Source organism: Sinohyriopsis cumingii, chromosome 8 (assembly GCF_028554795.1).
Source record: "Sinohyriopsis cumingii isolate HCF-2022 chromosome 8, ASM2855479v2, whole genome shotgun sequence".
NCBI lineage: Eukaryota > Metazoa > Mollusca > Bivalvia > Unionida > Unionidae > Sinohyriopsis > Sinohyriopsis cumingii.
In genome coordinates this window covers 75,280,608-75,295,021 of record NC_142968.1, presented here as the reverse complement: position 1 = coordinate 75,295,021, position 14,414 = coordinate 75,280,608, and the positions used below count along the sequence as shown (strand labels likewise).

Here is a 14,414-nt window from a genome sequence, read left to right as displayed (position 1 = left end):
TCAAAACATCGTGTTCCCGAGGCAATTTAGAAAGAATGAAGAAAGAGAAAATGATTGGATAAAATTGTTTTTAAAATATCTGAATAGCTTTTATTCCCGGAATTTTGTAACTATAATAATGAAGGAAGTAATATAGCGCACTCTAGAAATGCGGGTCTAATTGCTCATCGTAGCGATACGTAGGCAGGTACCGTGCAAAAGGGAAAACAACAACAATGATTTTTAGACAGCAAAATTCAAGAATGATTTAGTTTGTAGTGATTAGCGCAAACGTGCTCACATAACTTACTATGAGAACCCAAAATATGTCATCACAAATATTCAGTCAGTATAAATACCTTGTTTGAGTAAACCTGCGTTTAGATCTTATTTCTAGTTTCAAGTTGCTCAAATGTAACATCTTCTCTTCAGTTTCCCTCACCATCACTATAGTGTCGTTGGACGCTCGTTGAAGGCTCCTTTTGTTTAGAGCTTGTTTTTTGGGGGACTTTTTTGTCCTCTGCGTTGATGGTCCAATCCCATATATCTGCAGTTTCATTAGAGTGTCGTATCAGATGTCGTTTTGAAGACAAATTATAGTATTATCATTGACATGTGTAAAAATATTTAATTCCAATATCATAAATGAATCCATTATCAACTTAAATTGCAACTGCAAGTTATATGTTGTGGCAGTTGGAGTTTATAATGTTTATTTTTTTACATTTCTTAAATTGGCGACGACATCGCGGACAGGATATAAACACATTGTGAGTGAAAAGTGTTTATAATTTCCAAAGCAGGATGAGCCGTTTCTGGTCTAACACCAAGACACGTACATGGTGGTGATGGTGGCGGGAGCCAAATACTTCCAGGGTAGCAATTGTGTTTCTTTTGAAATCACACTGCCACTAGAGATTATCACTCGTGAAGATCACATTTAGTAACATAACAAATACCTAATATTCCAGCGTGAATCAGCGCATGTCTCCACTAGAATCAATACCGAAGAATCATTGAGCAAATACCGATTTTATTTGTTACTTATCTGTCCAAAACTGAGACGGTCTGAAGATTAGATTAGGTCCCGATGACCTTGACCTATCATATGTCGTTTTGAAGACAAATTATAATGGTCAAGGTCCAAATGCGACACTTTGTGTTCGAAAAGATATATCCAATGTATGAAGACGAAATTGGACAAGATTTAAAAAGCAGATGCATTGGGATTGCCGTGACTATTTGGGCTTCTGGTGACGCTGACCGCATTTTCATGGTGACTTCAGCGGCACTCTGTGTAGCTGTGGGAGGCGACATCTGATTTTGCTCGCATAATTAACTTCTCGTTTCTTTTACAGAACAGGATTCATCAGTGTGGTGCTACCTTATTGGACAAAAACTGGATCTTGACGGCTGCACACTGCGACATTAAGCCTGAATGGAAAATTTACATTGGTCAGTTATATGTACTAAGATTTATTCCTTTTCGATAGACTCCATACTAGAAAAATCTTTCCATAATATATATGTTTGTGTATAGAAAAATAAATAGTGGAATATTATGTTCTCTTGTTACACTGTTTCCTACTCATTCTTTGCGTGAGAAGCGGGATTCATCGGTACTGCTGGGAATGTGCATCATGGCACGTTCCTATCGATGCCTAGAGTAGCAAATCCTATCTTCCGGCATATCCTGTGGCCGGTCTGGATCTTCAAATCGTGTTGGTTTTCGTCTGGCTGTTTATCAACATTGTCTTGTGATCGGATCAGTCATGTTGTTTGTGCGTCAATGTCAGCTTTGTTTGACAGATGCCCTTGCACAAACAGGGCTAGTTTGTTGTGCCGATTTTCGTACCCCCACCGTGCTACCTTACTGCGTGCTCCCTGATCATGTACTAAAATAATCACATCCTGTCACTGCACATTCCGTACACTGGTGAGAGGTCTTCATTTTGTATGCATGTCGTCATTCTTTTGATAATGCGTGCCGGGTATTATGATGCCGCTACACATTACAATGCTTCTTTAGTTCTCAGAATTGGAAATATCTTCAGATGCTCCTTCTGGCATGTTGTTTCATGTCTATATTGCTACCACTACTGCTACTATTACTACTAAACAGGGATAATAATAATAATAATAATAATAATAATAATAATAATAATAACAACATCAATAATGATAATAATAATAATAATAATAATAATAATAAGAAGAATAATATCATTATTATTATTATTATTCACAATTTTTTTCAGGTCGAACAAGCAGATCAGACATAGGAGGATATTTTATAGAAACCTCTATGGAAAAGACCATTCATCATGACAAATATAATAATACAACGTTCCAGTACGATCTCCGTGTTGTCAAATTGGCTAACCCTGTTGTATATAAGAGGGAAAAGCCTTTCGCTGCCCCAGTGTGCCTCTACAGTGCTACTGAATTTCCCGGTAAATTTGAGGATATGAACTTACATGAATCAAATCTCTCTCTCTCTCTCTGTCTCTCTCTCTGTCTCTCTCTCTGTCTGTTTCTCTCTCTCTCTCTCTGTCTGTCTGTCTGTCTGTCTCTCTCTCTCTCTGTCTCTCTGTCTGTCTGTCTGTCTGTCTCTCTCTCCTTAATGTTGTAATTAAGCGTTTATCGCGTGTGGTACTACTTTCGGAGTCGAGAAATTAGGAACTATGTTCTAATTTCTAAATTTATGTTTTTTAATCTTCAAAGTAGAATGCTTTGTACGCACCATCATATTTACGGATTCAGTTTGAAGGGGGTAACCCACCACACCCCACCCCGCCTTCGACGATTCATATTTTCGTCAAACCACAGTATGTTGAAGGGCCGAAAGCAGGTTCAGGCAAATAACAAACAATGTTGAGAGCGAAAGCGAAGAAAACATAACTCACACACTTTGATCGGTAGACGAATCTTTAGATGCATTCATCCAAAATTGTCTCCATCTTCATGGTCTATGATATGTAAAGTGTTCAGCAAAACTTATGACTCAGAGAATTCCTCATCTAGTTTGTATTGGTTGATAGTCTGTGGCCATGTTGCAATTCCGCAGTCACACAGACAGAAAATAATCATAACGAGGAAAGAAAAGGGCGAAAGTAGATGTTTAATGACTCAAAGAATGATTCACGCACTGGGGATTTTAATCTCACCTTGTCCACAAGTCTCGCGGGAGTTAAAATTCGAATCCTGCGCAGACCAGGTTGGGTAGACCGGCGTAGACTGTCTTCGGGCAAGACATTTTAATTTCTTGTTGATGAAGGACCGATCGTTTTCTATTTTGATATGCCAATGAAACGCCAAAGAAACACAGTTTCAAATCCAGGGTTAGCCGCAACAGTGTACTTCCAAATGTGTCTCTATCCAAAAGGCGTTGACAGTTTCAGGCTGATCACATGATTTTAGCCAAATATGCAATTGTTTGTCCTTGAACTTGGTACAAAATCTGTACCTGTATTACTAAGGTAAACATATAGCAAATTAATCGACGTCGTTGAGCAGTTGTCACTTTCTGTCGACAGGAAACATTTCTCACTTTTGATTTTGTTTTTTTTCTTCTTCACAATTTCAAAGCTTCACTCAGACAATAATGCGTAATATATTCAGCTTGTACAGAATACAACTTATATGTTTTCAGGATTTTACAGCTTCAGATCAAACATAAACACTTCTGATGTATGTATGTCCACATTTGCATATGTATCATTAGATTTCTCTTAGGTTCGGATACATCCTCGTATGCTTTCAACCTGCATTCTGTGTTGCAAAGTTGACACACCTGCAAGCATTTCTTACGTCCGCCGTTTTCCTCCGACAAGCTGCTTGTGGCAATAAAGAATTATGATAAATAAGCACAATATTTGCAATGATTTGTTGATTTCTCGATCGATAAGTCTTAAAAAAAGGTAGTGGGAGCCTTGAAATTTAGACTGTCGATATCGTGATTGTCTAAATGGAGGAATTAGATTTATTCGTTTCCTGAAACTTTGACAGAACTTTGATGGATAAAGACTTTTTTGAGGTCGCGTGTACAATAAGCTGAATATGGAAACAACTGATGGCAATTGCAACATGCTTGTTTGCATAAACGTATGCAGATAAACATGATCCGTCGATGGCTTGAATGGAGACAAAAAATTGAAATTGAAAAGTATATGTAAAATAAACGTTTTTAGAATATGGGTGGTGAATCCTTCAACGTTCGGGCTCTTGATGTATATCATTATTCTTGTATAGAAAACACTGAACTCCAGATTGCATTATTTTAAAGTCTGAAAGATTACACTTAAATGCTAGCATATCCCAAAAAACTACGATGTTTTGTCTCGATCTTTCAGTCACTTGTGTGACTCTTAACTTTAAGTTGGGCCGAAGGAAGGGTGGGAATACAAAAATGTAATAATACAGAAATTAAAAAACCCACAGTGGTTTCAGATAATTATTGTCCGATATATTAAGTATGCATTTACATGTTACATTAACAGACATCATTGATCAAAATTCCATTCAACGAACATAGTAGAACTTTAAAATTATCATGTACAACAGTATACTTCTAAACAGTCATTATTTACGATTTTGTTATCAATTTACAATTAATTTACTTCCAAGGCAGCATGAACATAAGCCGGGTAAAATTAATAAGTATAAGATTATATACTAAATACATTTTCATCTTTTGGAGCGAATTTCATTGTGCATGAATAAATTATAGAGCAGCTTTAAAATTGATTTGTCTTATTTACTGAAATAATATACTAAAGTTATTACTATACGAACTTGAACTACAAATATAAATATTGTCTACTGGAGTATAATTTATGCAACTTTGAAGTTTTACGTTTCTAAGAATAATACAAACCATTTTCAATAAACATTTCACTTAAGATGAAATATATTTATTTGCCAAATACTGCATGTTTGTCGAGGTTAGATGGGCGTCATGTCACGTGATTTGGTTATCATCTTGCGTAAGGTCAATTTCTGATAAATGAGTGAGAAACGACGTGAACCATCATTAAGGCATTCTTCCTGTGATACTTTAATTCACGCCTTGTGTGGCTGAAGATGATATACCTAAAATTGTTTATTAATGACATCCAATTATTGAGGTTAAAAATTTATTTTTACACAATCAATAAAATATTCGAATAAAACCTCTTATGTATGTATATGCGAAGTTTGCTTGTAGATGATTACAATTTGATCATCACATCAATCAAATAGTTAGTAGGAAGTTTAAGTCTTGATTGGGTTTTAAATTGTTCACTTCAAATTGATATCCATGTCCCAGTTCTCATAGTTTGCTTACAAATTAATTCATTTTTGACATAACTGAAATTTAATTGCAGATATATAGAGTATTGTCGGCACTAGCTATATCTGCATTAATATAGACCGCTGTAGTTTTCCTCAATAAATACTTGATTGCCTCTAAATCTATGGGTTTTTAAGACCTAATTTGGACCCACTTTCATGGTAAAATCCTGGCCAAATCATACTGAGTCGCATGTTGTGGCCTGTCATTAAACACACAGCTAATAAAAAATTAAAAAACAAACCCAAAACAACACAGGTCCGTTTCCCCAGTATCAAAACAACGTATCCCTTTTCACATATCCATATTAAGGGTGCAGGGTCGTCCGCTCCCACTTCCCGAGCTATGAATTTTGTGAAATAGATTAATGACAATGCTGAGGCTGTGTTGCTTGCTTTCAATGCTATCGTTAGCACGCCTCAAATTCAATCGCTATACATTTTGCCCGCGAAGCTGCTCTATTAGAGTATCCTGGGATAAACTTTGTTACGCACTGATTCAGTAAGGTGACATAATTTTACTGGGTGTATTATACATTATATGCAGACTGACAAATCCAGGTTGTTTTTGTTTTCTTCAGAAATTATTTATGCTGATCTGTTCAAACACAAGTCACGTGGAGTGGTGACGGGATGGGGGAAACTTGCAAAGGATGAAGCAGCTTCTGAAACTATGAAACAGTTACAAATACGTATTGACAACGCCGCCATATGTGAAGCAAACGCAAAGGATACGCAGAAACAATTCGATGAGAATGTGAATTTTTGTGCCCTGGGAAAAGGAAAAGGTGATAAAAGTTATCATTTCTTTTCGCGGTCTTTCTCTATGTTTGCATGTCTGTCTTTATGTCAAGGGAACCGTGGTAGTTTAGTTGGTAGAGCCAGGTGGCCTGCTTTGCCATGTCCTTGGGGAAGGCACTGAACAATAATTTCATCGGCACGATATAGCCTAAATTGTGTTGAGCGTACAAATATAAACCAACCAATCAACTCTCTCACGTAGACATTCACCGCCCCCAGTCCCTGAATACCTATGGAGCCGGGGAAGTAGAATAGGCCCAATGAGTATCATACATGTCGTCAGAGACAACTAATTGAAGCAGAAGACGAAATGACTTAGTGAATAGTGTGACAGACTCGCAAATAACCTGATGCGGGTTCGAGTCTTACCATTGGATTAGCATAAGTTTGCTTATGTGTTGTGTCCCTGGGCAAGACAGTTTACTCAAAATATTCGGTCACTAAATACTATTATTTGCTGTGCATTGGCATCTAAATCAATAAAACACACTCACGCAGAATGTAAATATCGGAAGCCGTTCCTACAAAATTACGGTAAACCTTCATTCGAAAACCGGAAGTATTTGTCTTTACCTGTAAATATGATACTCCGCGAGGAGTGGCAACCTCTTAATCCGATAACTGATAAGTGATGCACAATATGTCATTTGGGCGCAGCTAATAAGTATTTACACAGTACTGATCTGTCCAATGAAGCCAGTTAAGGTTTATGCCATTTTAGATCATTGCACCGTGTAAATTATACGATGTGACTTCAAAGGAGTACAGCAGAAGCTGATCATTATAGACCTAATTAATGTACGAGTACCTTGATGACCAGACTAATTAAAATGATGAGCCATGTTCAATGTTAAGCCATCGCCATTGGAACATCACTCAGTCATTTCCGTGAAGGCGAGTAATAACCTCGGATGTAATAGTAGGAAGATACATAAATCTGAGGGGTTATCTAATTCGCCTCCAGCGGACTGCACCACATATGTTGCTGGAGAAAAGGTCGAGAATGTTCTGATTGTGACTGTGTCTCTCTCCACTGCAATATTGTGATATGGGAGCAAAAGTTGTTCAGAATATTTGTTCTCTGTGGTGGCAAGGTTTCGGTCTCAACTTGGCCGAGAAAACCAAGGATATCCCAATTTGCAGCCACTGGTGAGACAGGAGCGCAGAGGATTGTCGCCCATGGCTTGACACGATGGCATGCTTTGAAATAATATGCAAAATTGTATAGTGGATCACCAGATATCAAAGTCATTTGATTTAACAGCAATCGTGCAGAGTGACTATGTATATTGTATATCAAGTTGGAAAGCAACGTAAAAGATGTCAAAAATATTCAAATTATGCAGGATATTCACAGTAAAATCTTGATATCGTTTCGTGGTACTTCATTTAGCTATTTGTAGCATGTGATATCGATAGTTTCTTAGACAGAAGGCTTCTAAAGCAAAAGAATAAGCAAGATCTATAACGAAACGTTGGATAGATATACAGTCTTTTTGGAAAGCTTTTAGCCATTCGTACGATCGTACATACATGCAATCTTTGCAGACGGCAAGAATATTGACGCATGCCAAGGAGATAGCGGGGGTCCTTTTGTCGTGAAAGTAGAAAGCAAAAAGAGAAAGAAAATCGTATTTATTCAGACTGGTGAGTAGTTTTTTTCACTATGTCTGTCTCTCTCTGTCTGTCTGTCTCTCTGTCTCTCTCTCTCTCGTACCTTAGGAGGGTAGCTCATATGTTATAATCTTATTGTTGTTGTAGTTCAACTTATTCTTGTTCTTTTTATTCTTGTTCTTGTTATTGTTCTTGTTATTCTTTTTCATCATCATCTTCTTCTTCTTCTTCTTCTTCTTATTATTATTATTATTATTATTATTATTAGTAGTAGTAGTAGTAGTAGTAGTAGTAGAAGTAGTAGTAGTTGCTGTAGAGGATGAGGTAGTAGTAGCATATTCTAGTACCTGATATGTGTTATTATTATTATTATTTCGTACTTACGTCCTTGAGGTGTAAGTTATACATTTCGTTACATGGGGTGTCTGGAAAAGAAACTCCTGCAAATCGGTGTATAACACCTCTAACAACGACTCGTCAATGTTGTGTCTTAAAATGACGTGCGATATGTATTTGCTAGATTGCAAAATATATGCACATAGACTCGGTCAGCTAGACTCTTGAGAGACTCGGAAACATCTACGCTGAGCGAGAGTCTTGATACGTTATCGCCATAGACGAGGAAACATATTATCCACGCATCAGCCCTTCTCTCCTTCTTTCCCTTTTGATGCAGCTTTATATAACATTAATGCTATTTGATATAAAGGATAAAATATATCATTTCTATAAAGCGTGTCGCATACCACATTTGTGGACCTAGTTTAAAGATCATGGTCACGGCTATTTTACGTTTTCCATCATACTTTCTCTTCCACTGTATAAATTTAAAGCCTTTATAGATAAAAGAAAGAAACTATGAATACTTGTACATCATCATTAGAAAGTGTATCACCTTAAATAATACAGGTATCTTATGACGGCTTCTATCATCAAGGTAAAATTCGTGGCTCAATGTTGTAATTTTAATTACACTTTTGATTCAGCTCTATATTGTTTCAAAGTCAGTTGAAATTAAGGACTAAAATAAGTGTACGAATTTTATCGTCACTACAAGACATGTGGCATATGATATTGGGGTGATATCTTCAAGATCCCAGTCACCGCTCTCCCCCCTTGCGGGTCCGGGGTTGAAGAATAGGTCCAACGTGTCTTCACTACGTGTCGTAAGAGTCGACTAAGTAGAGGCAACCTGTTTGCTGTGGGTCATAGTAGTTGAGCAGAGGCTTTCCGATGCAATACACTGCTTTGGCTTTTATTTCTTCTATACGGGTGGTCAGGATGGGCCCGGTGAAGACAAATCGGCTGGTCACGCCGAGCCCTGGTAGGTCTTAATTTACTCGCTGACTTTCTATATCTTACATCTTGTATTTCTCTTGATACCACCGTTACTCCTTCAGTCTATCCCATTAGCTTTCCTTTCCCCATCTCTCAGAAGACTTCCTAGAACGTGGTGCTCAACGGGTCAATCGGGAGGTAATATTACCCATTGAGTATATCTTACACGATCAATAGGAGGTGGTTTTAACTGCTGAATATAACATCTGTGTATCCCTAGCATTTTAAAGATGTCCCCTTGTTGGGCTCCATGTTGGGCGGGGAGAACATGTGCTGAATGTTAACCATACGAACATGGATAATAAAAATAAATCAACACATAAGAATGAAACCTTTATACAACTCGGACGATGAACCATGTGGTCTGGAGTCATTCCCACGCTTCATGGTTAACCAATCTAAAGATGAAAGCAAACCACTTGCCGCACTATCGCTATTTGTAGTCGAAGAGACTATTCTTGGATTAGTCGGCAAACCCAAAAGTGTAAACACAACCCCCTAAAATCAGGTGGTTTACTTGTGGGGTGTGATCGCAAAGCGCATACTGAGAATAATAAAAAATGAAGACATTTAACGATATTATAGAAACTTGTTTCGTACATACATCACTAAATTCATCCAAAGGTGTCACTGGTTGTCGTGACTTGGCTGGAGTCATCGATATATCATCGAAGGCATGAAAAATGAAGGTGTCACTGCAGTGCGTAGAATACTTACTAAACGAAACAAGAATCTGCAGGACACCAACACTATTATACTCACCTTCAACAAACCAAGAAGACCTAAAGTGCTCAAAGTTGGATTTTTGCAAGTCAAGGTTGAGATATACATCGCGAACCAGCTTCGATGCTATAAGTGTCAGAAATATGGCCATCATGAAGACGCCAAGTATGTGACCAATGCGGAGACCATTCCCATCGGAAATCCGGGTTTAGAGCTACTCCGCATTCCGTCAACTTTGGCAAGGAGCACCACGCCAATTCCAAGAAATGTGAAACCTGGAAACAAGAGAAGGAAAGAGAAATGGTAAAGTACACTTCTAACATTCCCTCGCCAGAGGTCAGAAAGCGTGTACGGGCTAAAACGTCACTTCCTGGTCCAGCCTTCTCCACTGTAGTGAAGAACAATCCCAAAACAACGAAGGACCCTCAAACATAGACAAACCTACCTGAGTTACCATGAAGCTCTAACACACCACATTACACAGCACAGAAAAACACAGCATCTACTCAAACAACATTCAATAATACCCCACCACCGAGATCACCAAATAGTTAAAAAAGATCTCAAGGAAATAAGCCGCAAAAGGAGTCAAATGACCCCATAAAACTATATAATACGTTTAGAGATATTGTGGACATGGTTGCTGAAGAAACTGATCCATGTGCCCAAGGTGGTTCCAGAGCTATTATAAAGAATTGAACCCCGTACTTCCTTCAGACAAATAACCACATATATTGCCCCCGTGAAAGGCCTAATTTAGCACCATAATCTTAACTTTAAACTTATAATGAAGAACACCAGCATACAATGGAACTATCGAGGACTTTAAAGCCAACTACAATGATATTCTTCTGCTTTTAAATGAACTCGATCCTGCCGTACTATATCATCAGGAAACTTTCTTAAAAGACGCAGACTGCAATACGCTTAAAAAATACTTCCTTTTCAACACATACGCCAAAAATGTTGACAGGGACTCTGGAGGAGTTTGTGTTGCTGTGAACAAACGGGTCCCTAATAGCGTCATAAACTTAAACAGGCTCATCATCCTTGGTGTCTGGAATGCTAGATATGGCAAAGGTAATGTAACATGGCCAGGTGTCATTGGGAAGAATGGTGTTGACTCCTACTGATGATCTGCGCTGAGCATAATCTCCTAATAACCAACATAGTCGTATCCCCTACCAAACCTCAGCAAGACGTCTTGGATATACCAACGCTTCAAACACCGGCATCTTATTGACTAGATCATCGTCGGGAGAAAAGACAAGGAGGATGTCTTATTGACGACGGCCATGAGAAATGCAGAAGGCTCGACTGACCACATGCTCATAATCTCTACGCTCAATAACCGGATTCAGCCATGCAGACAAAAAGAGTCCCCGAAAACCTTAATGTCTGCAAATTGAAACAGGATAATGTGAACCAAGAATTTGTCGAATAATTGGGCAGCCATTGGAATGCAATCGATGTAAACTCTGAGAAAGTCAAGATGAACTGGATATCTTTCAGAGATTAGGTGTTCTCAACTGCGTCTAAAACCCCTGGTCTCACCACACTTAAACATCTAGATACCATCGGGGTATCTTCTTGCTACCAATAACCGGCGCAATACTTCTCAGAGTTTAGCTAATTTGATCATGTGCATCCCAATGATCAAGGGCTCCTGCCAGAGAGCAGTATGGCGTTAGGGAATGACGATGGATCACATACATGGTGATTTCAGCTCTTAAACTCCATGAAATATGTCATTAACAGAACTTCAACATGTAGGTGACATTCATTCACTTGACAACGCCATTTGACGCACTCATTTGTGGAGGCCTTTGGCAGATCATGGCACAATTTTGTGGCCCAGAGAAATGCATCATGCTTTTCGGCAGTTCTGCCGTGACATTCTCGCTCGTGGCGTGGACAATGGCGGGTGATCTGAACCATTCTCAGTGACCAATGGAGCAGCATGAGCGTCTGTTGGCCCCAACCCTCTTTAGTATGATGGTCTCTGACATGCTTACTGATGCTTTCAGTGAGAATGATATTGGGATCAGCATTGTGTACCGGACTGATGGCAAGCTCTTTAATCAGAGGAGATGACAGGAAGTGACTGTTCATGATCTGCTATTTGCTGATGACTGTTCCACGATGGCAAAATATGAGTAGGAGAAGCCAGATAGTATGGACCATTTCTCTTCAGCTTGTGACAATTTCCATCTCACAGTCGGTATCAAAAGACAAAAACGATCCACCATTCGGCACCAGGTAAGCCTTGCGTAGAGCCGATCCAATATAGTAATAGGCGAAGAAACATGATGGTTCGAAGCATTTAATAATCCATCGATGCAGTCTTATTTCAAAATGGCGTTATAAGTTAAAATAATAACGGCAACCCAAACTATACTGACTTCAACGTTTTAAAAGCCCCCACTAATTTGGTATATATATTACAATAATTGGGAAGAAAAAAGAACTGTCATCCTCAGCCATAATTCTAACACTCTCGCATGTTAATCCCTCACATTTTTATAGCATACTAATAGTTTGCCTTTTTAAATTATGATATCGCGGAAAAATATCAGACATTATTTGCATGCTGAAATTGTAAATGTTGATCTGTTTTGTGTCATAAATGAACGTGTTGTTGTTTAAGCTTCATTTATATTTTAGTCATTATCTTAGTTCTTTCGTTTGGATAATTTGTGTTTCTTAAGTTACGGAATTTTTATTCCGCTGGACATAAAATATGATACATCTAATCTTCTCCCCTCTGCTTTGTATGTCCATTATCGGCTTCATTGACCTCACCAACGTATTTTTACCCAAACAAAGCTTTATTTCCAACTCAAATCTAAGAATTGATATATGAAGTTAAGTACAAATATAATTTCTTAATGCTATGGCTACATCAGATGAAGACAGGCATAAAAGACAAGGGTAGAATTAGAGATATTCTTATCAATATTTGGATATGCATACCAATCATTCAACCGCAGCAAAATGAGGTTCTCTGCTTATGGAGTGTGACAGAGGTTTTCATCAACTCTTGCTTTACATGCAGTGAGTACAATCCTTTGTTTTCTGGAGGGCTTTCATTATTAAATACCACCGCTATACCCATTGGTCTAATAACCAGTTAACACCCCGCAGACCACTATGTTATAGGCGCTCACATTTCAGTTTAGACATAAAATAACATGGAACTTTAAACGTGGCAGCAGGTGATACACGTGTTATTTGCAGTTCATTGATTTTTATACGTCCAGTATTGTTATGTTGTGATTTTGTTTCGTCCGTCTTTTACCAATTTTATTTCAGCGCTAAAATCTCTGGTTGTAAGCAATCTACAATTACCAATTTTGTTTGAATATTTGCACTTGGGATTCGGAGAAATTACGTTTGATTATCAGACGTTGTGGATCATTTGGTCTTAGGGTAATAATATAAACCCTCTTATCTTGGAGTCAAAAGATCAAACGTAATGGCCACCGTAGTGAAAGAAGACACAATTTACTCGCATAATAACGTAGGTTTTACTTGACATACCCGGAACAAAAGTTTTTGATCGCTTACACTTGGGGTCAAGAAAAAGCGAAATTATTATTCGGGTCAAAATGTCAAATGCGGTGGTCAGTGCAAGTGAAAGACGAGAAATGGTTCCCGAACAGTAGCATTAGTTTTACATCAATGATATATATCAAACCTTGTGGATATCTTGCCATGAAGCTAAAATATAAGCTGTACATTTTGGGATCAAAAGTCAATGTCACTGCAAATAAATACGAAAATATTTTCTGCATGAAAGGCAGTCATCTCCATATAGGACTCTTCAACAGAGGGTGTGCATCTAATGTCAAGTTTAATGTACTCTTGTTTCTTTTAATTGTGTCATTGGTGTCGAGGCGATACTAAACTATATTTTGTTTCCATTTTCTAGGCATTGTATCCTGGGGATTTGGGTGTGGCGAAAATAAACCTGGGTATTATGTACGTTTGACCCAAGAGCTAATCGACTGGATCAAGAAAGCGATATCAGATAAATAAAGCTTTTATATGGGATTTATTCTTCTGCTTGTATGAATAAGTTTTCAAGCATATGAAGAAACAAAATTATTGAAGATTTGAAAACGTCAGCTTGGAAGCATTATGCCATTCCTTCAAAACATGTGCGGTTCAATTCTTAAGTATGGAGTAGTACTATATTTTATAAATCCAATACATTTTATCCAGAAGTTGAATGGATTGATACAGATAAATCCTCTAGTGAATCCATATATCTCACAGTCACGATAGAGGTGATGCTTTCTTATTTACATGTTGGGAAAGGCTAATAAAACGGTCTTTTTGATCCGAGAATTTGTCTTGATATTTAGTTTGTGTCTTCCTCTCTCACACAGAACATTTAATTTCTTGGGTCTATTTCCTTTCCGTTCTTGCTGATTCGTCGAAAACCGTGTCATATCTCTTGTACAGTTAAAAACCGCGATAATTTTAACAAAGTTGAGTCAGAGTATTTATTTCGCGTGATTTTATGCATGTAATTTTGGCTGCAAGCCATCTTGTCCTATTTAGATATATACTCATTCTCCTCGCAATGGAGAGCTTGTTGCGTGTCTTTAGCGTTTGTGTAGAGT

General features: G+C 38.0%; 1 protein-coding gene across 1 annotated transcript in view; it reads left to right on the top strand.

Annotated features, from left to right (window-relative positions):
- Positions 1–14,136, top strand: part of LOC149793847 (complement factor B-like) — a 77,256-nt gene extending 63,120 nt beyond the window's left edge. Inside the window, exons 12-16 of the mRNA XM_089967827.1 lie at positions 1,338–1,434; positions 2,238–2,432; positions 5,892–6,098; positions 7,660–7,758; positions 13,718–14,136. Coding sequence (XP_089823953.1) covers positions 1,338–1,434; positions 2,238–2,432; positions 5,892–6,098; positions 7,660–7,758; positions 13,718–13,824 — 705 coding nt within the window. The 3' untranslated portion in view covers positions 13,825–14,136. The remainder of the gene's footprint in view (positions 1–1,337; positions 1,435–2,237; positions 2,433–5,891; positions 6,099–7,659; positions 7,759–13,717) is intronic.
- Positions 14,137–14,414: the final 278 nt, after the last annotated feature.